The sequence below is a fragment of the Culicoides brevitarsis genome, chromosome 2 (assembly GCF_036172545.1).
Source record: "Culicoides brevitarsis isolate CSIRO-B50_1 chromosome 2, AGI_CSIRO_Cbre_v1, whole genome shotgun sequence".
Taxonomy (NCBI): Eukaryota; Metazoa; Arthropoda; class Insecta; order Diptera; family Ceratopogonidae; genus Culicoides; species Culicoides brevitarsis.
This window is the reverse complement of record NC_087086.1, coordinates 29091128-29114427: the sequence shown is the minus strand read 5'-3', so window position 1 is coordinate 29114427 and position 23300 is coordinate 29091128. Positions and strand designations below refer to the sequence as shown.

The 23300-nt window shown below is 31.5% G+C and overlaps 1 protein-coding gene across 4 annotated transcripts in view; it reads right to left on the bottom strand.

The window, feature by feature from the left end:
• LOC134832169 (ecdysone-induced protein 74EF-like) overlaps positions 1-23300 on the bottom strand; it is a 63216-nt gene that overhangs the window by 6000 nt on the left and 33916 nt on the right. For 2 of the 4 annotated variants that reach the window (XM_063846103.1, XM_063846105.1), the window contains exons 2-3: positions 7996-8238; positions 2058-2351 (exon numbers count right to left, since the gene is read on the bottom strand). In XM_063846103.1, coding sequence (XP_063702173.1) covers positions 2058-2351; positions 7996-8238 — 537 coding nt within the window. The remainder of the gene's footprint in view (positions 1-2057; positions 2352-7995; positions 8239-23300) is intronic. The other 2 variants (XM_063846104.1, XM_063846106.1) reach the window with 1 other exon arrangement.

The following is a 23300-nucleotide window of genomic DNA, read 5'->3' as shown; positions in this document are numbered from 1 at the left end:
AACAATTTCCGGTATAAATTTTATTTTTTTTAATGTAGACTTTTTTTTTTTGATTTAAGAGGTTTGTGTTTCTGCGTCTCTCGTGCTGCTGCGGAACTTCATTTTTCACTGAAATTGTGTCATTAGCGCGTTATTTGCGTCTAATTTACCGCACCCTCCTACGGAATCTCGCATCGGATGACCGCAAGATCGACAAAAAGTGAAAAATTTGACCGCGTTAGTCTCTTAACCTTCAGAATAAAATGCAAAGACAACATGTCGATGACCATAGAGGAATATTTTTTCTGTCACTAGTACTCGACTCACTACACTGCCAAACATTTGCTTTGCAAATTTTCTGTATATTTAATAATATCGCCGCACAAAACAATAAAAAAAATGCCTTCAGAGCGCGCGAGAGAGAGACAAAAAAGCATTAGTGTGATGCAAAATTCATTGTCAAGATTTTTTTTTGTCTTTTAAGGCGCGCACAAAAATTGTCTCACACGTCTGTCAACATCAAAAACACGCAAAAAAGGAATCGACTGATAAATAATTTACTTTGTTGTGGTCGATAAAAATAACCCCAATCGTTGTTTACGTTCGGTTCGGATTCTTCTCATTCTGATCTAAAAAAGTATAGAGAAAAAAAAATCGGATGGATTTGCATATTTTAATAAAATCGCGCGGCGTGGAAGTGCGCGCGAGAACAATTTCCAAGAATGTCAGGAGAACTTGTTTTTTCGGCGATTTTGTTTGTTTGCCAGGCAGGTTTTGCTTCGTTAAGTACTTAATCATACGACAGTCGCTGCGCGCTGCGAGGAATTGAGGAAGCGGAGACGCGAATAATGCGATTTTTTTTTGTGTGTATTTTGTTTGTTTCTGTGACGAAATGTCTGTCTAGTCAGATTTGTTTACGGGTTTCGAGTAAGTGAGTCATAATTTAGCGTGGAATGGTAACTATTTATCATTTTGGTTGACGGAGACACTAAAGTATGGGTTTTAATGGGATTCCGGCGAGTTTAGTGGATTTGTAGGTGATTGAGAGGGATTTGCGTCGATTTTGCATGCGATTATATGGGAATTTTGGTCAAAATGGGAAATGGGCTACTTTGGAGATGGGTCTTTCTTTTACAGATGATGTTAACCAATCAGCTTCATAAATTCACGTGAATGAGTTATTTTTAACGTATAGTTTGAGATTTTCTGAAAGCTTTCGAGAGGCAGTCGAAGGTGTTACTACTCGTTTCATTTTGTTGTATTCGTTTAATCCTTTGTAATAAAATGAGTTCTGTGCTCCATTTGTCAAGTAATTTGGCAGTCTAAAATCACTTCTTCTCTAAAGCTCGTAAATTTGTACCCGAAAATGATATTTGAGTATCAGAATTATCTAAAAAAATACAAATTTTTTTAAAAATTTTAATTTTGTACATTAAAAATTTATTCCAATATCTTATGAAAATATTTTTTTTTTAATTTTTAAAAAATCATTAAAAAATTTGGTTAACTAATAAATTAATCAAAAATGTCAAAAATTATCAGAATTAAATAATAACTGATAAAATATTTCCGAATTGATACAAATTTTCCGGTTTTAAAAAATTTTTAGAATATAAAAAAAATTAATCTTAATTAAATTTTTTTTCTCAAAGTGAATTTCAAAAAAATCGCAAAAGACCTTGAAAAAGGTCAAAAATTCCCGAAAATCTTTTCTTATCAAAACGAGGAAGCACACAAAAAAATAAAGCTGTTTCGATGCAAATATCTTTATCTCCGCTTTATGACCTGTTTGTGACAATTGTCGTAAAAAATTCTCGTCTTTGATAATGCGTTTAGTAGCTAATATCTTATCAATTCCTACTTTACTCTACACCTGCCTTCAACACTCGTACGATGCAAAAATTGTTTTCGGTGCAATCCTCTTATCAAATATTTATTTTTTTTTTGCGCTCGCGATAAATTAAAAAAAAACTTTAATAAGCAAGAGAGTTCCTTATACGATAACGAGTGACCTTGAATTGAATGCGTAACACTGATATGACGTAAAATTCAAGAAAAAAAAAGAGATAAAAACTTACACGACAAATTCCCTCGATTCCATAGTCGGTTTAAAGCTGACGGTTGTGAATTGTGGTAAAAATTGGGATGTAAAAATGTTCCGTGTGGTAAATGTCCGTTGTTGCTGCTGTTACCGTTGGCAATGCTGCCGCCATTCGTTTGCTGCTGTGATGATGGAGCTCCTTGGGTGCCGCCGCCTGCATGTGGCGGCATACTGAGACGCGCTTTCAGCTCCTCGCTGCATGGCTGCCCGCCGGAACTTGAGCTATCGACGTCAGATACTCCGCTATCGGCTGGACTGGGTGGCAATGAACCTACGGAAGCAAAGAAAGAATTTGCCAGGTAAGTAAACCAATATTTATTAATAAAGTAAACAAATGTGCATAAAAAAAACGCGTGGGATAGAAATAGTCTACAATCTCCAAACAAAACCAGAAAAGTTAAAAATAAACATGAAAGGTTTAAATTTTTTATTTTTTTGACGACGACCCTTTTTCTTCGTTTCACATTGTTTCCGATCGACATACGATTCGCATGAAGAAGAAAAAAAAAGAGTTTTGTTTACCCTCAAAAATATTCTAAATACATCAAAGTACAATTGGGAATGCAGCAGAGATCACAGCAGGTCGTTCAGGTAAACGATTGCAATTTCCAACAACAACAAAAAATTATGATTATCATCATCATCATCAATGCAATTGATTTCAATTTGATGTGTGGGTTATTATTTTCTCAGCAGTCACATCGAAAAATTCCAATTTTATTTTTAATAAAAACGACCTTTTTTTTTGCTGTGCCAAAATAAAATAAAATAAAAAATTTCGTCAATGAATGAAATCAATCCAGGAATTAACATTTGTGCAGGTGAGAGTTTTGATAGACGAACGAACGATCGATCGAACCTTTTTTTCTCGATTCTTAGACACAACAATGGATCTTCGATAAAAGTTTCTCTATAAGAAAGGCAATCAAATTGAATCAGGTAAGGATTAAATTTTTTTTTTGCGATTTCTATTTTATATTAATTTTTTTTTGTAGGTGTCTAGTCTACATTTTTTACAGGAAAAAAATTATAAGAAATAATACGCGTGAGAGAGGAACTTTCTACTTGAATAATTCCTGAAAACTTGGAATTTAGATCAAGAAGTCGTTAATCATTGTTTGCTGTTATTTAATTCAGAATTCAGAAAATAGCAAAAAATTGCTGGTCATCGACTTTTTGCAAAAATTCACACAAAAATCCCCTTCGAAGGTCCATTGCAGCATGATTCATCAATATTTATTTTAAAAAATTCACCCCTTTACCTGTAGATTTTTTTCTTGTGCATGAACAAGAGTCAATTGAATTCAAACAGATGCAATTCAAATTAAGACGATGCAGGTAAAGGACTTTGTTAATATTATTATGCATGTAAGCAAATATTGTGTCTGGTTTCGGCTTATTGGCAAAAGGACTACATGTGATGTATGAGATAATGTTTAAATAATCGTTTACGAATGTTTATTTCGGGTCAGACCATGCAACTGCACTTTTCCTTTCTTTCTGATCCAATTCCATGTACGACAGATAAAAGTTTATGTGGAGCATGTGTTTCTGTCCTTCGATCGACTTTTTTTTTATGTAAAAAATGTGTGTAAATGTGCTTAAAAAATGAGATAAAAAATGTATTTTTTTTTAGTTTTGAAAGGAAAAAGGGTATAAAAAGTGTGTTAAAGTAGATTGGATTTTAATGTAAAAATTATGTCGTTTAAAAGGATTTTTTTGCATCCTTTAATGATTTTCGGGTTTGGTTTGTTATTATTTACGATTTTTTTGTGATGTTCGGGATCGATAATAATTTACGTCTAATGTTACAAATAGACACGAACGATTAACAGGCTGCGGTAATGCGGAGTTGGGTTTCAAATGAAGCGACAGGGACTTTCATTTTGGAATTTTGGTACAAAAATTGACAGTTCAAGGTTTTGCAGAAAGAGTTTTTTTTTATCGTGACAAAAGTTTTAGAATGGAATATTTTTTTATAATTTTTTTTTGAAAGGAGTCAAAATAAATTGATTTAAAAAATTATTTTAATTAAAGAAAAACATTTTCGAATATAAAAATAATTTTTTTAAATTTTTATATATAATTGTGATTTTTTTAAATAAATCATTGGATTTTTAAAAATTGTTTTGGAACCGAAAATTAATTTTTTTTACATAATTTTGTATTGAAAAAATTTTGAAAAATTAATTAAAGTAATTTCAAATTTAAAAAAAAATCCAGACTCGTTAAAAATATTTCGATTTGTGAAAATTTTATCCATAAATTATATAAAATAAAAAATAATTTAATTTTTGAATTTTCAGTAAACAATTTCAAATTTGCTTATTATTATTTGCTTAAAAAAGTTTTTCATAATTTTTAAAAATTATCTTATAATTTTTTGATTTTTTTTAAATTAAACTCTTGGAAGAAAAATATTGATAAGTTTTTAATAGAATTTAAGCCTAATTTTTCGTAGAAAAATAAATTTAGAAAAAAATTCAGAAAAAATCAAAATTTAGCCAGTTTTTTTGTGGGATTTGTAACATTAAAATTCTTTCCTGTCAACAAAATTTCTCCGCAATAAATGTCACAATCGCCGTTAGCATCAAAAAAGTTCGTTAAATTTCCTCATCATCCTTAACAATCTGATTAGAATACCGCGCGCACAAAAAAAAAATCAAATTCTAAACAACATCTTTTTGGTCAAACGAGCAAATAACAAAAAGAAACAAAGACGAAAGAAGAAGATCCTTAATTCAATCATCGCTAGAAAGACGAACGGAATGACGGAAGGAAAGAAGACAATGCAGCACACCCAAACAACAAGGAAGGGTAAACGACGATGACCATTGTCCATTTATCATTTCTTTCTTCTATTATCCCTTGGCCTTTTTTTCCGTCGTATTTACATATTAAAACAACACAACTCGCTACCAACCACTTCCTTTCCCACACTCAAAATCAAAAGACAATCTTCTTCCCTTATTTTTTTTTTCGCTTCGACAGAATTTTTGCAAGAAAAGAAAACAACAACTTCATATGACGACACACAATAAATAATAATAATCAGGTAATGGACATCAAAGACATAATTTTTTTTTTAGTGCAAGGAATCTTTTAATATAAAAATTTTATTTTTTTTTCCTTCTTGCTTCATCAAATGTTCGAAGAATGAACAATAAAGTCCGAAAGGATATTTTAAGCATGTCATGTGATGACGATATCAACGGAAAATATAAAAAGGGTTAAGAATTCACCCTTCGTGCTTTTACGAGATTTTTTTTTTGCTTGTCTTTAGTGAAAGAGAAAAGAGAGCGAAATGGACTAAACATTAACTAAGCAAATAATTTTGACCATCAAGGTACTGGATCTTTAACGAACTTTCTGTCATTACAAAGATGCGAGATGAAAATCACTTTAAAAACGTAAATTTGTCTTAATTTGGATTTTAGCAGCGAATTAGATCTAAAATGGGGCAATTTTTACGTTTTTTAAGTGATTATTTAAAGAAAATTTAAAATCTTTAAAAAAAATTAATTATTTTTAAAGATTTGGAATTTTTCTGAATTTTTTTCATGAAAGCCGTCATTTTGATGATTTTTTTCAAATAATAATGATTGAATCAATCCAGGGAAAATTTAATGGCGTTCCCTCCCTATCCCTCGTGACGAATGGACGACATCATGTCGAGGCGAGTTTCCCTCATTATTACGTTTTTTTTCGTCGATTTTTGTCGCCATTATTAATAATATTAAATGAAATTCCAATCCAATCCCTAAACAGATGTCGTCCGCCGTACAATTAAACAATTTGATTCAATCATCGTCGTCTGGCCCGTATTGTGTGTGTTGAAAAATATTGACACATTTTATTATTCAATTCGACAAAATGTTATTTAATCAACACAAAAGTCCCTCAAATTCGCCCGAAAAACGGACACAAAGAACAATTTTCGGGTTAATCCTTTAATACTCTCGAGAGAATTGCATTTTGCATCATTAAGTACACAACAACAACAAAAAAAAAATTATTTGCTGTGACATTCGAGTATATGTTTGCATGTCTGTCAATGCGTTGTTGCGACTCGAAGTGAAATTGAAAGGATAAGTAAATAGCACGGACGAACATCTGCATGTCTGAGTGGCATTTTTTTCGGGTAAGCGCGCGTTGCATCAACAATAAAAGTGAAATTGTAACCCAAACTCGGTGAATATGCGCAATAAGCCAAGCCAACGCTCCGGTGCAGATGCAACAACGCCCAAGAACATGTCACGTCAAAAAAGAAAAAAAAAAATTACAAAATTGTGGAAAAAAAAGGGTAAAATATGATCCTTTTTTGCATCATCATTTTGCGCCTGCATTTGCAACACTTTCGTCATATAAATTTGATTTTCATTTTTAACCCAAAATGCAAATAAAAGACTTGTCTCGCATATTGTTGCAATGTGTTGGCAAAATTAATCATTTTTTTTTCGGTTTTGGGTCTGGGATGCAAAAAAAAAGAGAAGAAAATTATAATCGATCGATTTCATTCGGATTTTTTTTTTACCTAAAATTTGTATTTTTATATGGCATTTTGTAATAATAGAGGAGATGAACGACCATGACATGGTGATAATGCGATATCAAAATGCATTTTTAGGTAATATTTTGAATAGATGATGAGATGAACATCTGCATTTTTTTTCGGTTGTTTTTTGATTGCAGCGGTGCGAGTTGATGGGAGTTCAAGAAAAGGACCGCATTTGCAGACGGAGGGATGATGGCAAGGGTAAAGCACGGTTTTCAAGGTGCAAAAGTTACGATGAGGTAAGAAATTGATTTTTGATGGACATGAATAAGCTCTTTTTTGAGACGAAAATTTAATCTAAGACCAAAAATGTACTTTTTATGAATTGAAAATTGCCTACAAAGCACAGTCTGTCAATTGAAAATCGCCATTTAGGCATAAAATTTTATTTTATTGGTTGACATGTTGACTTTATGTCTCAATATTGACGTCTGACATGAAATAAAATTGTCATTCGAGCTCAAAATTCACTTTTAGAGCAAAAATTTGAGTTTTTATGAATTAATATTAGTCTAAAAAAATTAGTTTGAAAGTTTAGAAAGCCAAAATTTAACGTTTTAGGAGACCAAACTCGTCATAAATTTAAAAATTAAAAAACTTGAAATTATCATCCTAAATATTATTTTTCTTAAGCTAAGGCCGTTCCAAATTTTTTCTGATGTTTTAGTCCCAAAAGATTTTTTTCAAAATAGGGGGGGGGCAAAATAAAAAAAGGGTTTGAAATACTTTTTCATACAAAATGAATATTTTAGTTTTTTATGGTATTCACATTGAGTAGTTCAAGTTAAAAATTTAAACAAAAAAATTTCATAAAAATAACTGTCAAAAAATTTTGAAAAATAATTTTTTTGAAAAACAAATTGAAAATTCATGTTAAAAAGTTAAAAATTTAAACAAAAAATAAATCGTAAAAATAACTGTCAAAAAATTTTGAAAAATAATTTTTTTGAAAATATTTTTAGAGAAGAAAATTCATGATAAATTTCGTTTTTCAATACCAAAATTCTTAAAATTTGAAAATATTTTTAAAAAGTTTTGAAAATTCTTTGAAAAAATATAGAAAAAGGCTAAAAAAATAATCAATTTTGATGACATTTTTAATTTTTTTTTTATTTTGCCCCATTGGATTTTCGGCTTTTGAAATGGGGCATGGGACAAAAATTTAAAAAAAAAATTTGGAGCGGCCTAAATTAGTAAAAATTATCTTCAAAGCTCAAATTTCAATATAAAGTCAGAGAAACGAAAATTTATGATCGTCGTCGTAATTTGTCAAAGAAAAAAAAAACAACATCGAGGGACCAGAACCCACAAAAAAGGGTAAGACAACTCAATAAATTTGTAAAATCTAATTAAAACTCACCAGTGCTCGATGTACTGTAGCCACGATGATGATGATACGGAGTATTTGGTATGTGCGTGCCGCTCAAGAGCCCATGCAGCAGTGGTCTCGCCTGCATTTGCGAGCCATTTGTCGATGATTGTTGCTGCTGCGAATTATTGGATGTCCGGTGTTGCTGTTGCGCCTGCTGCTGATGCTGATTGTATTTGTGATCCGGTGGACTTGGGCTCGGGGACTGCGGTAAAATGGGGATTTCCGTATCTACTGGAACGACAGAAAAAAGAAAAAAAATAATTGGATTAGCTTTTAATTCGATCAAATTAAGTACAAATTGGCGCGTCTTATCGTTCGTCGCTCAAACGTAAATGTTCTAACGACGCTTTAATTTACAGGCTATCAAAATAAATCACAGACGAAGAAGGCATAATAATAATAATCATTTGTCGTCGTTGTCATCATCATCATCATCATATTTTCTTCGTCAACAACATTGCTGCTGTCGTCTGTCTCTAACTTTTTTATTGTCGCAAAAAGAAAAACTTTCACTGCAAGCAAACACGATGAAAAACTCTCATTTTCATTTAAGTCTATCACCATTATCATCATTTTATATTTTATTATTTTTCATATCTCGCACAGACACACCTAGTTATTTGTTGCCGCGTGCACGGAGAAAGAGAGTGAAAATGCATTAGAAAATACCAAAACGTGAAATGCACACGCAAAGTAAGTAGAGGCAATGCATTGTCAAAAAAAGTATATAAAAAGTCTGGTTCTCATAAATATTTTTTTTTGTGTGTTACGAGCTACCGAACTATTTGGGTGTACAGCAGCTACAACATGTGCCTACAGTCAACTTCTGAAAATGAAATGGATCAATACGGCTAGACATCATTTCACAAATAAAGTACTTTGGAAGTTTTTCGTGTGTTTACACGCACACACACACACACACAGCACGTCGTCGTCGTCGTTGGGCGAGGATTATGTCAGAAAAGCAGGCGGAATGAGGTAAGGATTTTTTTGTTGTGTTTCGGATATGAGAGTGAATAACATTATAACCGGGGTGTTACAGCCTTCCTTCCGATATCGACCGAAGCTCCGACGTGGCACGAAGTGTGACGAACGTACGAGACGAGCCACCCTGGAAAATTGCTGTACATGCGTTCATCGTCACCCTCCAGCCCCTTCCTCCGGTGCAAATTTAACATTTGTTCATGCTTTATAAACGAAGTCTGAAGCCTAGACATTTTTGTGGTGTAATTTTACAGTGAATATATTTTCGTCGTTCTCCATTCTCCATTCCTCAACACTTTCGTCTGTGTGTGCTTGTGTGACTCAATTCAATTGACGAAACGGAAATTCAAAGGGAAAGTTCTTGTTATAATAAGAGAGTTAGACAAATACTACGTAAGAAGAAAAATCGGGGAACGAAGGAAAGAAAGAAAGGGCAACGGACAGGAAACGACTCTTTCAACAATCTAAATCATCGTTCAAGGAAAAAAAATCAGTTGCGAGCATGTCAAGGATATTTGTCATCAAAATGGGCCCCTTCAAGCTTCAAATTTATTCCAATTAATTCAAACCAAGCAAAAAATTTATGAGCAGCCTTACATCCCAAAAAACATGTGACTCCACCACTGCGTTTGTTGCGTGTCTCGTAATCCCAGTAACACTCCCGTTTTCATGCTGCCACACACATTTTCACATGCTGGAGGAACAAAAACACTTTTCCAGACATGGTGTCATAACAATTTGATGCAAAAAAAAAATATTCAAATCGAAACCGAAAGTCACTGAACTGATATGTGTCACACGAGCGACATACAGACGATACACTAACTTAAAAAAAAAATGACAAAACAAAAGGCAGCAAAACGCGATAATTTGAGAACGAGACAACATTTATTATGCCATTACTTGCATTTCTAAATTATAATTTAGTGCTTTGGGAATTGACATAAACATGCGGAGTTTGTGCCAATGGACTCTTTTTTTTTGTCGAATGTCTCGTGCGCCTGTTTTTTGCACCGTCAGAGCACGTTGCCTCGGTCGTCGCTGCAAAAGACACATTTGACAAAGTTGCCTGTGCGCTGCAAAACGGAGACGACAAAGTAGGAGAGGTTCATTGCAGCCAGGGAATGAAGTGAATGCAAGTGGATAAAAAGGATAAAGGCAGACACAATATGTTGTCGAAACATAAAGTGAAACGTATAATGGCAGAGAATAAGTCACAAATTGGCACTAAATTGAGTGTGAATGTTGCTGGAGACTCGTTAGAAAAGGAGGTTTACAGTTAGAGCTCGAGCTAAAGAGTGATTTTAGTGACAATTAGAGATAAGGGGTCATTGACTGAGGAATAAATTCTTGTTTTCACTACTTTGATACCAATATTTTGGCATTTTTTTTTAACAAAAAAATTAAAAATAATCCATGTTTGCTCAATATAGCGTAATTTTTCTCGAAATTTTAAGAATATTTATTTGTTGACTACGTTTCGTTTACTTAACAAATATGGCTTAAAACCAATATTTTCATAAATGACGTCAAAATGATTTTTTTATCTGTAATTGTTTTTAATTATGACACAGATCAATTTTTATCAATACAAAGTAAGGAGTCAAAACTTATAGAATTAGAAAAAAAAATTCACTTGATGAATTTTCCTTTTCAATTAGGTCATAACATTGGACTAACCAAAAATTTAGTTTTAAAACGTAACGTGAATAAAACATGTATTAAAAAATATTTCTTGGTTCAAAAACTTGCAACGAAAAAAATTCAAGTAACGTAAAAAGTAAATTTTTCTCTTGAATAAAATCTTCAACGAAAGTTCATTATTCAATTGCAATAAACACACCCTTCATCACCTAACTGTAATCACCCGCATAACAGAACAACGAGACAACAAATGACCAACGATGACAACGACGTAATCCCATCCATATTCCATTCTAGTATATCACACTTTTATTCCATAATCTTACACAATAAATTATTGTTATTATTTAAGTACAAATATTTTCATTTATTATTATTATGAAATGGATGCAGTTATCTTTTTTACTCTCCATCCCAGTAGTAGTAATGCGAGAATGATCTCGCGTACGGCAATTTCGCACACATTCGCAAAAAATTTCATTCATATTATTATCAATTTAAATAAATATTACAAGTTTATGAAGTGCATGCTGTTGCATGTTGTTTGTTATTTATATTAAAATACGAAATAAAAAGATATTTACAATTGGGTCAAGGTTTTATCGCATTTACAACGACGTCGCTCGCTCGCTCACTCATTCACTCAGTCAGTGCTGTGTGTTGTAAAAATAAATCTTGTAGAATTTTAAAATTTAAGTAATTATTTTTTTTTGAGACGTTTGACTAGAGCGCATTTTTTTAAATTTTTATACATTCTTTTCAAAAAGGTAGAAAAAAATTGATTTGATTACAAACAATTATATTCTGACTTTCTATCGTTTTTTTTATTAGTTATTTTTACAGCAGTTACAAATTTTGGTAACATGCTTATATTTGATGGACAAGATACTTGGAATATTGACAACTTCTAGAGTTATTGTTAGAAGCAAATTTTTTCTTTTCATTTTTTTCCTGCTACTGCTTTTCTTAATTATTTTGAATGTTAAGCTTAACTGCCCTCTGATAAATTGCAATCTGAATAATTTTCGTCAGCCTCGTTGTTTATGCTACTCTAAGCTAAGCCGTGAAAGTTTACAAAAATTTTATGTTTTTTGTTCCGCAAAAATGATCAGATTTTTGGACAAGTCCAATAGAAGAACTTGTAGCTTTGGGTTGCCTTGAATTTTTTTTTTCAAAAACTCTAACTTAACGTCAAAATTTACGCATAATTGACGCGACTTGCTCTTAAGATGACAGTCTCCAGTTTTTCATGTTCAAATTACTCATCAATACATTTATGAAAGCTACCACATCCATCAGAAAGCAAATTATTTTTGATTCTGCAATTTCATGATACAACATGGAAAATATAACAAAAGTAGTTTTAGACACCTTCTCGGTTAAGATTAATCTTTCGGCAGAAATTTTCTAAAAATTATATTTTATACAGTGCCGCATATACAACAGACAGACATATTGAAAGAGCGATTTTTCCTTCGTAATGCGGTCTAGTGAAAAAAATTTTTTTTGAAAAAATTTTGATTTTCGACCAAAAATTCAAAAATTGCTTGAAAAAAAAACTTTAAAAAAAAAATAAATATTATATGAAATTTTTCGTGTGTATTTTATTTGTTCGCAAGAGTGACACCGTAAACAAACAAACAAGCAGTAAGAAACAGGTACAAAGCGTTTTATGTTGTAATGGATTTTTTTTCGCGAACTTTCACTTTATTTCCTTTTTCGGGCGCACATGTATCTGGACTAACTGCTTCTGCTATATGCCAACATGTTTTCGTGTCTCTGAGTCATTTTTAACATTTTTTGACACATAATTAAATTTGTTGCCGCTTTAATAATCGGCCGCATGTGACTTGTGTGTGTGTGATGCAAGTTCATAATAAGAGCAAAAAATTTAAAAAAATAAAAATAAATAATTTTTTCTGCTTTGTTCCTTGTTTTTTTGTGTTTCGCACATTTTATTGGCATCATCATCATCTGTTTGTGTCAAATTTAACACAATTTTATATTATTTTTATTTTATCGTTTGTTTGTTAGAGACACTCGCTACACACCGCACGGAACGAAATGGAATTGAAGAAAAAAAAATAACAAGATGATCATTTAAAAAAATATATAGAAAGAAATAATCATCATAAAAAAGAGCAGCAGCAGCAGCAACGAATAGCAAGTAGTAACAACAACGTCAACGGAGGAGAGCGAATATATACGAAGTCTCTCTAGAGGTAAATAAATATATTTAAAGCGCAAAGTTGAATGCACTAATGCACTTGAAATACCCTTGTTCTCTATTTCGCATGCACCGCGCGCGCACATACACACACGGACTCTCGGATAATGGATAAACGATACAAAACAATGCTACACTCCGTGTGTGTGTGTGTGTGCGTGGAGTGCCGTGTGCAAATGCACAGAAAATGGAAATAGTTGCAATTCCTGCATAGAAACGGAAAATGAGTGCGCGCAATGTAGATACGCGTAAGTAGCTGAACATCGACAAACGTCATCGATGTGAAGGTTTTTTTTTTGTTTAATTAATTGAATATTTTTTTTTTCGGAACAAAGTGCGAGCATAGGTACATACAATTGGCTAGATGTTAGATGAACTAAAACTAAAACAAGTTTAGTAGTCAAGTTTTTAAGTGGATGGAATAAATAGAAGATTTCCGGTGTGATATGTGACCACTGATTATCGTGAAGGCATGACGCGAGCGGGTTAATGTTAGCCAATTGGCGAGAGAAATCGAGTTCAATGGCAAAAAAGTGGCAAAGTTTTTGACTTGTTGGACTTTGAGGATCAAAAAAGGTCCGTAAAATAACGATTTTAAAAATTTAAGGTGATTTTTAATGATTAAGAATCTATTTTGATATTTTCTAGAGTGAAATTTCAACATTTTAAAATTATTTTGAATTTTTTCATGGAGATCTTTTGATTCACATCTATGGATGGATCTTTGAAGAACAATCTTTCGATGTATACTTAAAAAGTGAATGGAAAAATCATGAGTATTAGTATCGGAGTCTTATAGAAATGTAAGTTAAATACTAATGGACAAAGATTCTCCAAACTGCGATTGTAGTTCAATATAAACAATGAGACATATCATTCAAGATTGTTCAAGCAACTGCATGTACTTTAGGAACAATTAAATGGCTATTCAAGCGGCTCCAATAATATAACTTTAAATTTCATGGTTTGAGCGAACTTAATAGAAAAAGATCTCAACATGATGTATCAAAGGCTCTTCTTAAAACGCTGAAGGTGTCTATTGCATAAACGGATCCAGGGGGAGGGGGCTGGGTGCATATAAGGCCCCCATAATAGCTTATATTTCCATACAAATTTCAAAAATTTGCGGGAAAAATTTTGAACTTTGTATGAAATCGCTTCCCTGTAAATTTTTTCTTGGATTCGCCATTGGCTTATTGGATCTCCAATAAACAAGAGTTTGTAAATCAAAAAAAAAAGTCTTCACAGCTCAAGGGCGGATCTAAAGGGCTATCAGCGGACCTCGAAGGGGGGTGCAAATCTATATAAAATCACCTTTTTTGTTAAATTTTGTGTCTTTTTTGTGATATTTAGTGCTTTTTAAGCTTCAAAGGGGGGTGCAATTGGCCTCCCCTCTCTCGATCCGCTCTTGTCACAGCTCCGCCAATAACTCCATTAATCTGTAACTAAAGCCTAAATAATCTGAAAATATTTCCTCAAATCATCCAAAAGCCATTTAAATCCATTCATGTAGATACGTCACAATTCTTCCTGAGAACCATCCATTAGTCTAATAATTTCCATCGAAATATATCAATCGCCTACACTTCACGTACAATCGAAAATTTTATCATCAAAATCACCCCAAATAAAAAAAAACTGATAACCGTCGATTACCAATGCTAGAGCAGCAACATATTGCAGCAACCTATTTTTAGTTTTTTTTTTGATGATAATAGATTCAGATTCACCGTGTTTTTTTAATCTTTCACAAATACAACGCAGCAAAGCGTTGATAATGACGGTTCACCGAAAATAGATTCAATCGACAAAAATCTTTTTTTTTCTGCTGTGTTGATTATATGCAGCAGCAGCAGCAACAAATTGGTTGCCAGTGAATGAACATATTGCGCGAAGAAATAAATAAATATATACACAAACGAAAAAAAAAATTCGACGACCTTGAACATTATTTCTTCATAATAATAATTTTTTCGTAGAAAAAGAAAAATAATTTCATTTGCTCGGATATGCCGTGTGTTTATTTATTTAGCTGGTGGAACAATTATTGAAATTGTTGTTGACCACTACGACGACGAAGACCAGCGATAATTGTCAAAAAATAAAAAAAAAATAAAATTTGAACCATGCCGGTAAATGCATTACGAAACTGACCATCATGTTATTTTATTTTTTGAATAAATATACGAAAAAAAAAATTCAAACCGCTGAAAAGGTGATGAACTCTTAGCTGCGGAGACCTTGATATTTTTGTGTTTTTATTTTGGTCGTAGTTTCTTGCATAATATTTTTTTTTCGGTTGTTTCAGAAATAATGGTAACTATCATTTTTTTTACAACACCACCGAAAAAAAAGTGAATTGCAAACATTTTACTAGGTCGCGCGCGACAAATCTACGATTGTCACATAATTACCTTCTGGGCGATGCGAGATTTCGACGAAGCAAAAAAAAAAAACGAATGAATGAGGGACGGATCGATGACGGATGGAAAATTTTAGAAATTTCAAGTATCCGATCAATAAACTGTGGAAAAATAACTTAATGGAAAGTGGTTCTACAGGTATTTTAAACTGTTGACATGTTGTTAACGGAGTTGCTAGTATTAACCAAGTAAACTTGAATTGCATAAATGATTGCACTGGCGTGGTAGGTGCATGAAATCGATCGTGGCGACCCATATGTTTGACAACCTACGTGCTTTCTTTGGCTGGATTTAATGACATTTAGAAGCAAAAACTGGAAAAATGGCGGGAAAATGGATTTTAAGCTCTTTAGAGTGGTTCGAAAAGCTTAAAATCCTCAAAAAATCAATTTTTAGATTTGAAAGTGCAAGTGAACCGACTCTTTATCGCCTTATTGAACGTGTTTCTTGTCCACAAAGGCGTTTGTCTAGTTTTTTTTCGCTGCACGAGACTGCATGCAGAAAAATGGCATATTATTAACCTATTTGTGCATATAGAAAGTTGCTGGCCATACAAACGTCTTCTTGTGCACTTTTACAAAGCAAAGCACTCTTCTAACAATCATGCGCGCCGTTTCCAAAGAAAAAGTGCATTACTTCGTTCTCTTTCCACATGCACACTTTGTATGCGTGCCTATCGCTCTCTATGCAAAAGAAGCCAGTCAAGACAACAACAGCAAAAAAAAAAAAAAATAAATTCACATGAATGAAAGAGAAAACACTGCAAGAAATTTTTGCATAAAATAATGAAAATATGTGTTGCATGCATTGCTAATGGCGCAGTGAGAGTGATTTTTGTTGTTGTTAACTCCGATAGAAAATTCCGTTTCGTCCATCGCTTTATAGTCACATCGCATCGCGCGCGTCAAAGATCAATGTACACGACGACGACGGAGTGTTTTCTTTGCAGAATGCAGAAAAATTGACATAATTTCCAGTGTGCGGACATTCAACCAACACTTTCGCGCTTATTTATTTCAATTTATTTGATTGTTTGCCTTTTTTTCGTGAATTAAACAAGGAAATCAAAAGACAATTAAATTAATATTCGATCTAAATTTACGCGACTTTTTCATTGTTTGTTATTTGTTTTTTTTTTTTTTTGTTTTTAATGACAATGAACCAGACAAAGTAATGATTTCTGGCCAAAAATGGAAAATTTATGAAGAAACTTATTTTTGTTTGTTTGTTGGAAAGTCATTAGAAAAGTAGAGATAAAAGCACTTTTTTGAATGAAAAATTTTTCTTCAGAAAAAAACTTGAATTTTTTTTAAAGATTTTAAAAAACTTGACAAAAAAAAATTTTTACACTAAAACTTTTTAAGTAATTTTAAAAAGAAAAATTTTTTTGAAGGATTATTTATTCAAAATTACAAAAAAATGTAATATTTGAAATTATAAATAAATAAAGATTAGAAAATTAGAAAAAAAATGTTTTTTAAGTTAAATTAAAGTCAATTTAAATTATATTAAATATTTAATTTAAAAATAATTAATTGATTATAAATTGATTAAAATATTTTAAAATCAAATTAAATAAATAAAAAAAATAAATTAAATTATTTTTAATGATTTTTTTTTTAATTTTTGACCAATTTTTAATAATTTCAAAATTAAAAATTTAAAAAGTTCAAAATAAATTTTAATAGAATTTTAAAAAAATAAATTAAAATCATATTTTAGTAAGCTTAAAAATCAATAAGACCTCAAAATCCACTTTGGAGCATTTTTCCCAATTTTTCTATAAAAAATTCCCTTTGAACAGCAATCGTCACATTCAACAATGAATCAATTTCGTTCCAAAAAAATTTTTGGCAGCAAAACCGGTGAAATCATAAAATAAGTAGGTTTTTTTTTATTTTATTATTTAACACCATTCCCCGATACCGGAGTTGCGTTGTTTTTCGTGTCTCTCCTTTGTTTACTTTAATTGTGACTCAACGCGAGCAATTGCAGCGAAACGTTCTTTTCTGGGAACGTCTATTCTGGGACAAGGCCTTTCATGTTGTAAGTGAATGTGACTTCACCCAAAAACAAAAAAAACGCGCTGCTCTGAATTCTCTCATTAACAGCTGATTGTTCTTATTTCGTCGTCTATCGCACGAAAAACAAACAAAAGTAACATTTTATTGATTCCCTCAGTCTTCGAACGGAAAACGTCACACTCGACGTTATTTAGGCTAAATTTTATATTATAATGTTTTGCATGTATTTACGTCGCTGCTCGCTCAGTTGCTTGGTGCTCGTATGTGTGTCGTGCGCCCGCCATGTGGAAGTAACTTTGTGTGTTTATTCATCAAAGTACGGAGCTATGCGATGGAGAAAAGTGGTTCATTTTGTAGAGTGACTCGATGTTAACTTCCGTCATGGGACCCCGTCATGTTTTGTGACATGCAACGAGAATGCGCTAGAATCTGCCATTTTTTCTCGCCTATCGATTACAATCGCCGCGTCTCAATCGCCCATCATGATTCTTTATTGAGTTCAGGGAGAGCGGAGATATTTGTTTCGTGCAATAATAAATGAAACGCCTCTATATTCGATTCATTGTTTCACATTTCAGGCAGTCACTTTTCGCATATGTGTGACACACATTTGCTTATTGTACAACGAGCTTTGAAAATTACAGCGCATTTATTCGATTCGATCGTCCGATGACGACAACGACGAACGAACGACCGGCATATTGTGTCCCCTACTCGGCTCTGCTCTTTTTTTTTTTTGGTAGGTAACACACATATTTTATTCATTTTATTTATTATTTATATACATAACTTTACTTCCTATCACTTCCTCTTTTCCGCTTTTGCTTTTACTTTTCGTCTTCTTTTTCAATTTTTGGCTGTTTGTTTCGCAACAGGGAGACGAGAGACGACAGCGACGAGGTTCTTTCTTGTTCAGTTCACGAGAAAAAAGGAAATAACAAAAATCATTTTTGGCTGTGACGAAATTTGTTACAGGCATTCCGGCGAGGAAAAACGATTTTATGATTTATTAAAGTACGAGTGTGTACGGATGTGTGCGCCTATTAAAGTGGTTTTTGTGTTTATTTTTATGTGATATGTCTAGATAGTCGGTTGATTTCACCTTTTTGTCCTCTGTCGATCAAAAAATTGTGTGTATGTTGTGTTTATTTCGAATATTTATTGAATAAAATCGTTCTCATTTGGTAAATTTGACGCGAAAACGAGACGAAGAGTGAGTCACAGACGAGAATTAACGTTCGTGATACATTTTCTGGCTTCGATATCGGTAAAAACTCAAATTTCGAACAAAAAATTTCAAATTTTCGAATTTCGAAAAAGAAAATTTTAAATTTTCGAAATAAAGAATTTCAAATTTTCAAAGTTTGGATAAAATAACTTCAATTTTTTTAATTTCGAAAAAGAATTTCAAACTATAAAAATTCGAAAAAGAGAATTTTCAAAAAAAAAAAAAAAAAAAAAATTTTCGAAATTGAAAAAAATAACTAAAAAATTTTTAAATTTCAAGAAAAAAATTTTCTCAAATTTTCGAAATTCGAAAACAAAAATTTAAGAGCTTTTTTTTATGTTTTAAGTCAAAAAATGTCTAAAAATAAACAAAAATATTAAAAATTTATTCAACTATTAATTTAACTTTTCGAAATTTTTTTTTAATTTGTGATTTTAAAAAAATCAAAACATAATTCGATTAATTTTTAAAAAACTAAATAATTATTTTGAAGATTTTTTTTAATTTTAAAATAAAAAAATAATTAATGTTCGAAACCAGACACCCATCGATCGCTCTTCTCGTCGTCATTAAAGTACTTTAAAAAAAATATTTCATCCAGCTAATTACGTCTTTCCTTTCGCGCTTTTCCTGTTTTTCAATCTCACTCCCATATAAACATTCAGAGAATTTCGCGCATTATTTTAAATTACCAGCGATATCATAAATGAACGCGTTCCGTACGCAGCAAAAGAAGAACTTCCGCAATCAATATTGTTTCATCTCGTTTCATGTGTTTTTTTTTTCAAATTCTGTCTATTAAATATTTTTAGACTACTGACACAACTAACACAGTGATTTTTAGTGGATTCAAGTACAATTGATGTAACTCTTCTTCTCTGTGTTGATTATTTTAATTTTTTTTATAAAAAATATTTAAAAGCAATGAAGCGTCACAAAATTATTGCTTTGTTCTCAAACTTCCTCTTCTACGGAGTTTTTGTATGAAAATTGCAAGAAATCTATCTTTCGCACTAATTTTTGTATCATTAAAGTGCATTTAATTTGCACATGTGACTCGATTTTTTTCTCTCGATATCTCTCTATGCGTCTCTCGCCTCTCTGCGTCGAAAAAAAAATATAAATAAATAAATGTAAAGGCAATCGACCTTGTCCTGAATTGTTTTATTGATGTGAATAAAATGAAAAGAAACTTACATGTAGTACATATTTACATTTATAAACAACAACAACAACGTTTTAATAATATAATATTATGCATATAGCATGCCGTTCGTGCTGTCTACGCCGTAAGCTACACACTGGGTACACAACATTGCCTAGTTTTTTTTTCGCGTTTTGTAAAGATCATGATACAGTTGACGCAACTGAATGTTTAAATAAAAAAAAAATCATAATAAAAAAATTTATATGGAACGTTATATAATGTTGCAAATTTTAAAGGTGTGTGACTGAGTGGATAATTTTTTTTAGAGTCATAACTTTTATTGTTCGTTTTTATTTATTTTCAGTTCAAGTACCGGATTTCATATCACTCACACACTCATAAAAGTTCAAGTGAGAGCAAGAACGAGAACGAAAAAAAAATTCCGATCTAATCGTGAAACAATCGCCTTTTTTTCATGTAAGTCACTAAGTAAGTATAGACCATGACCTAGCTTAACAACATCAACAGCTATATGGCGGTGTGTATGCGCGGGCACGAATCTACTACGGCTTGTGTACGTGAATGAATAGTTAACGACGATAAGAGTGACAGCTTATCTTTGTAAGAAAACGAAAACGGGTCTAGCGAGCTATTGTGGTTTTCCGATACGATGGCGGCGTGACTACTTGACTGGTTGTCAATGGATGTTAGATTTAATGGAAGAGCATCTTGAATGAACGTTAAAGGGATCGTAAGTTATAAAACTTGGTTGACTTTTTTTTTTATTAATTTTCTTTTTCTTTTCTGGGAAAGTTAGAGGAAAATTTTGTGACAGTTTTTTTTGACAAGATTTCATTATTTTTTTTATTACTTTTCGTGAATTGTTAACAGAGGAAAATATTTCGTAATATTGAAGAAAAAAAATTTTCAATAAAAGCAAAAAAAAAAAATTAAAATCCGGTTTTAAAAAATTAAATAAAAAATAAAATGCACAAAAAATTATCTTTGACTTAAAAAGGAAGTTAAATCTTTTGTAATTTTATTTTTTCTCTATTTTAATTATATTTTTTAAATTAAAATTTTAATTAAAATTTAAAATAAAATTAAAATAAAATAAAATTAAAATAAAAAATAATATTATTAAAATTTTAATTATTTTTTTTGTAAATTTAAATTAAAATTAAAAAAAAATAATTTAAAAATTTTTTAATTAATTAATTTTAATTTAATTATCATATTTTTTTAATTATAATTTATTTTAAATTTAATTTTTTTTCACTCAAAATATTTTTTTTTTGAAACAAAACTATTTTTTTACATTTCAAGGATTTAAAATATTTTTTTTTTCAAAGTTTTTATTAAAGAAAAATGTCGTAAGAGACATTTTTTCTGTTTTTCATGCAACAACAGGTTAGAACGGATTCACGGAAACAAAAAAAAAACTTATCATCATCCACTCAAACATTAATGAGACTCTTCGTTAATAATTAGAGCATTACTTGTTGCCAGCACAAAACAATATTTCCATCCAACCGTACCGTTAATATCCGTTGTAGGTGGGAAAATCGATTATTACTGACAATCTCGTCGAAGGTCAAGCTTTTAGAATATTTATGACAAAAAAAATAAACTTCATCGTCATTGTCTCATGAGAGAGAGAAAAATTAAATAATTACACCGCCCGGCAATTGTGACTGGAATTGCGTTAACTGATAAGATAAATAATGACAAAAAAACGACGGAAAAATACTTCACCGAAAAAAATGCAATATTCTAAGTAAACATTTCGAAAAAAAAAATATAATAAAAATTATATAAAAAAAGACACCTGAAATTTCGGTTATTCAAACAAATTACAGAGACATTTTTTTTTATCATTATTTGTATTAGGTTGTACTCCAAATGTACCGACTCATTTTTATGTTTTTTTTTTTGACGCATTGCATAATCCATCTACAGCTTTTTTTTCGGCTTTATCTAGTCGCGGTGAACAAATTGTCACAGAAAATGGGACCAATGAGCGGACTTGAACTGAATTAGGAAATTGTTTTTCGGTTAATGTGACGAACAAATGTCGATGGAGTGAAAGAAAAAAAAGTAGAACGAGTTGAGTTGTTATCATCAAAAGTGGCGTCTGTCGATAAAAAAAAATATTTAAAGGAGCGGCTGACACAGAAATTATTCATTTTTAGGTCAAAATTTGGATTTTTGACAGCTGTCAATTTGAAAATTGACCGTTAAAAATTTTTAAAAGCATTTTTTCATAAAGAAACTTCCCTTTTTCTGTTGTTTGTTCATCGATCGGGTTCTGTCGTAACAACCCAACAGCAAAAAAAATGATGACACTTCAAACTTTTTCGGTGCCAAATAATTTCCCTTTCATCATATTCACCTCTTTCGTTCCCAACAACGACATTCACCAAGCACACACCAGAGACAAACAAAAAACCAATATTTGAATGTAGGTACCCAAAATGAAAAAAAAAGATTATTTTTATATTTTATGGGTTCTGTGTCTGTGTATCTTTCGCAACAATTTCACTCGCTACCAACAATATGTGTACACCTTCTCGATATATATATTTATAGACTCGCGAGACGGCGATTAGATATGATTTGAGACACATTTCAGAACCTAACCCAACATAGCATGAAAATCATAAAAAATAACGATTTTCCGGAATGTTGGGTTGTCCGACGCTGACTGTGTGCGTCGTCGTTGTCGACAGAGAAAAAAAATGATGATACGCAGCACGCACTTCGTTCGTGTATTTGTTACTGTGGTCGGGTACTGGAAAGACCTTGAACTTGACGAGGTATCATCATCATCTGATTCTTCTTTTTGCTTTCTTTCGCGTTTTTTTCGCCGTTGTATGCGAAAAATTTTTTTTCCTTCGTACAAACTCGAGACAAGAAAGCAGCTTGTACGCATCTTTGGCGTAGAGTGTCGTGAGTTTGTTTGAATTACTTATTATTATTATAAATATTAAATAAATGATTACGCCGTTTTTGTTTATTTATGTTATCACTTCATTATATAAAGTGGAATTTTTCTCGACACTTTTTTGTGATTCTTTTAAACTTTTCTTAAATATATTTTTTTTTTGTTTTTTAACCCTTCTGTTTTTTTTGAAGAGATTTAATTACAGTTTTAGTTTATTTTTTTTTATATTTATCAAAAATTAGAAATTTAGACGAAAAAAATTAGTCACGTGACAAAATCTATTTTTTAAAATTATTTTTCTTCTCTTATATTTTAAAGAAATTTTCATTTTGAAATATTTTCAAAAAAAAAAAAAAGAATAGAAAAATGCCCAAAAAGTGACAAAAAATTAAAAAATATTAAATTTAGATGCAATTTTTGTTTTTTTTGGGCGAAAGTGCTTCATGAAGAGTGAAGAAGAAGAAAAAAAAAACAAATAATTATAGAGCATTGGAAAATTTTTTACCACAATCAAACATTTTTTCATGCTCTATTTCATCTCGGGTAAAATTTCTTTGCAAATTTCTTTCAAATGCAACGCAATGTGCATCGAGCAACAACAAAGCCTAGCACAATAAATTACAATCAACAATGCTGCGCTCGCTCACTAACTGCAATAACAACAACAACAAA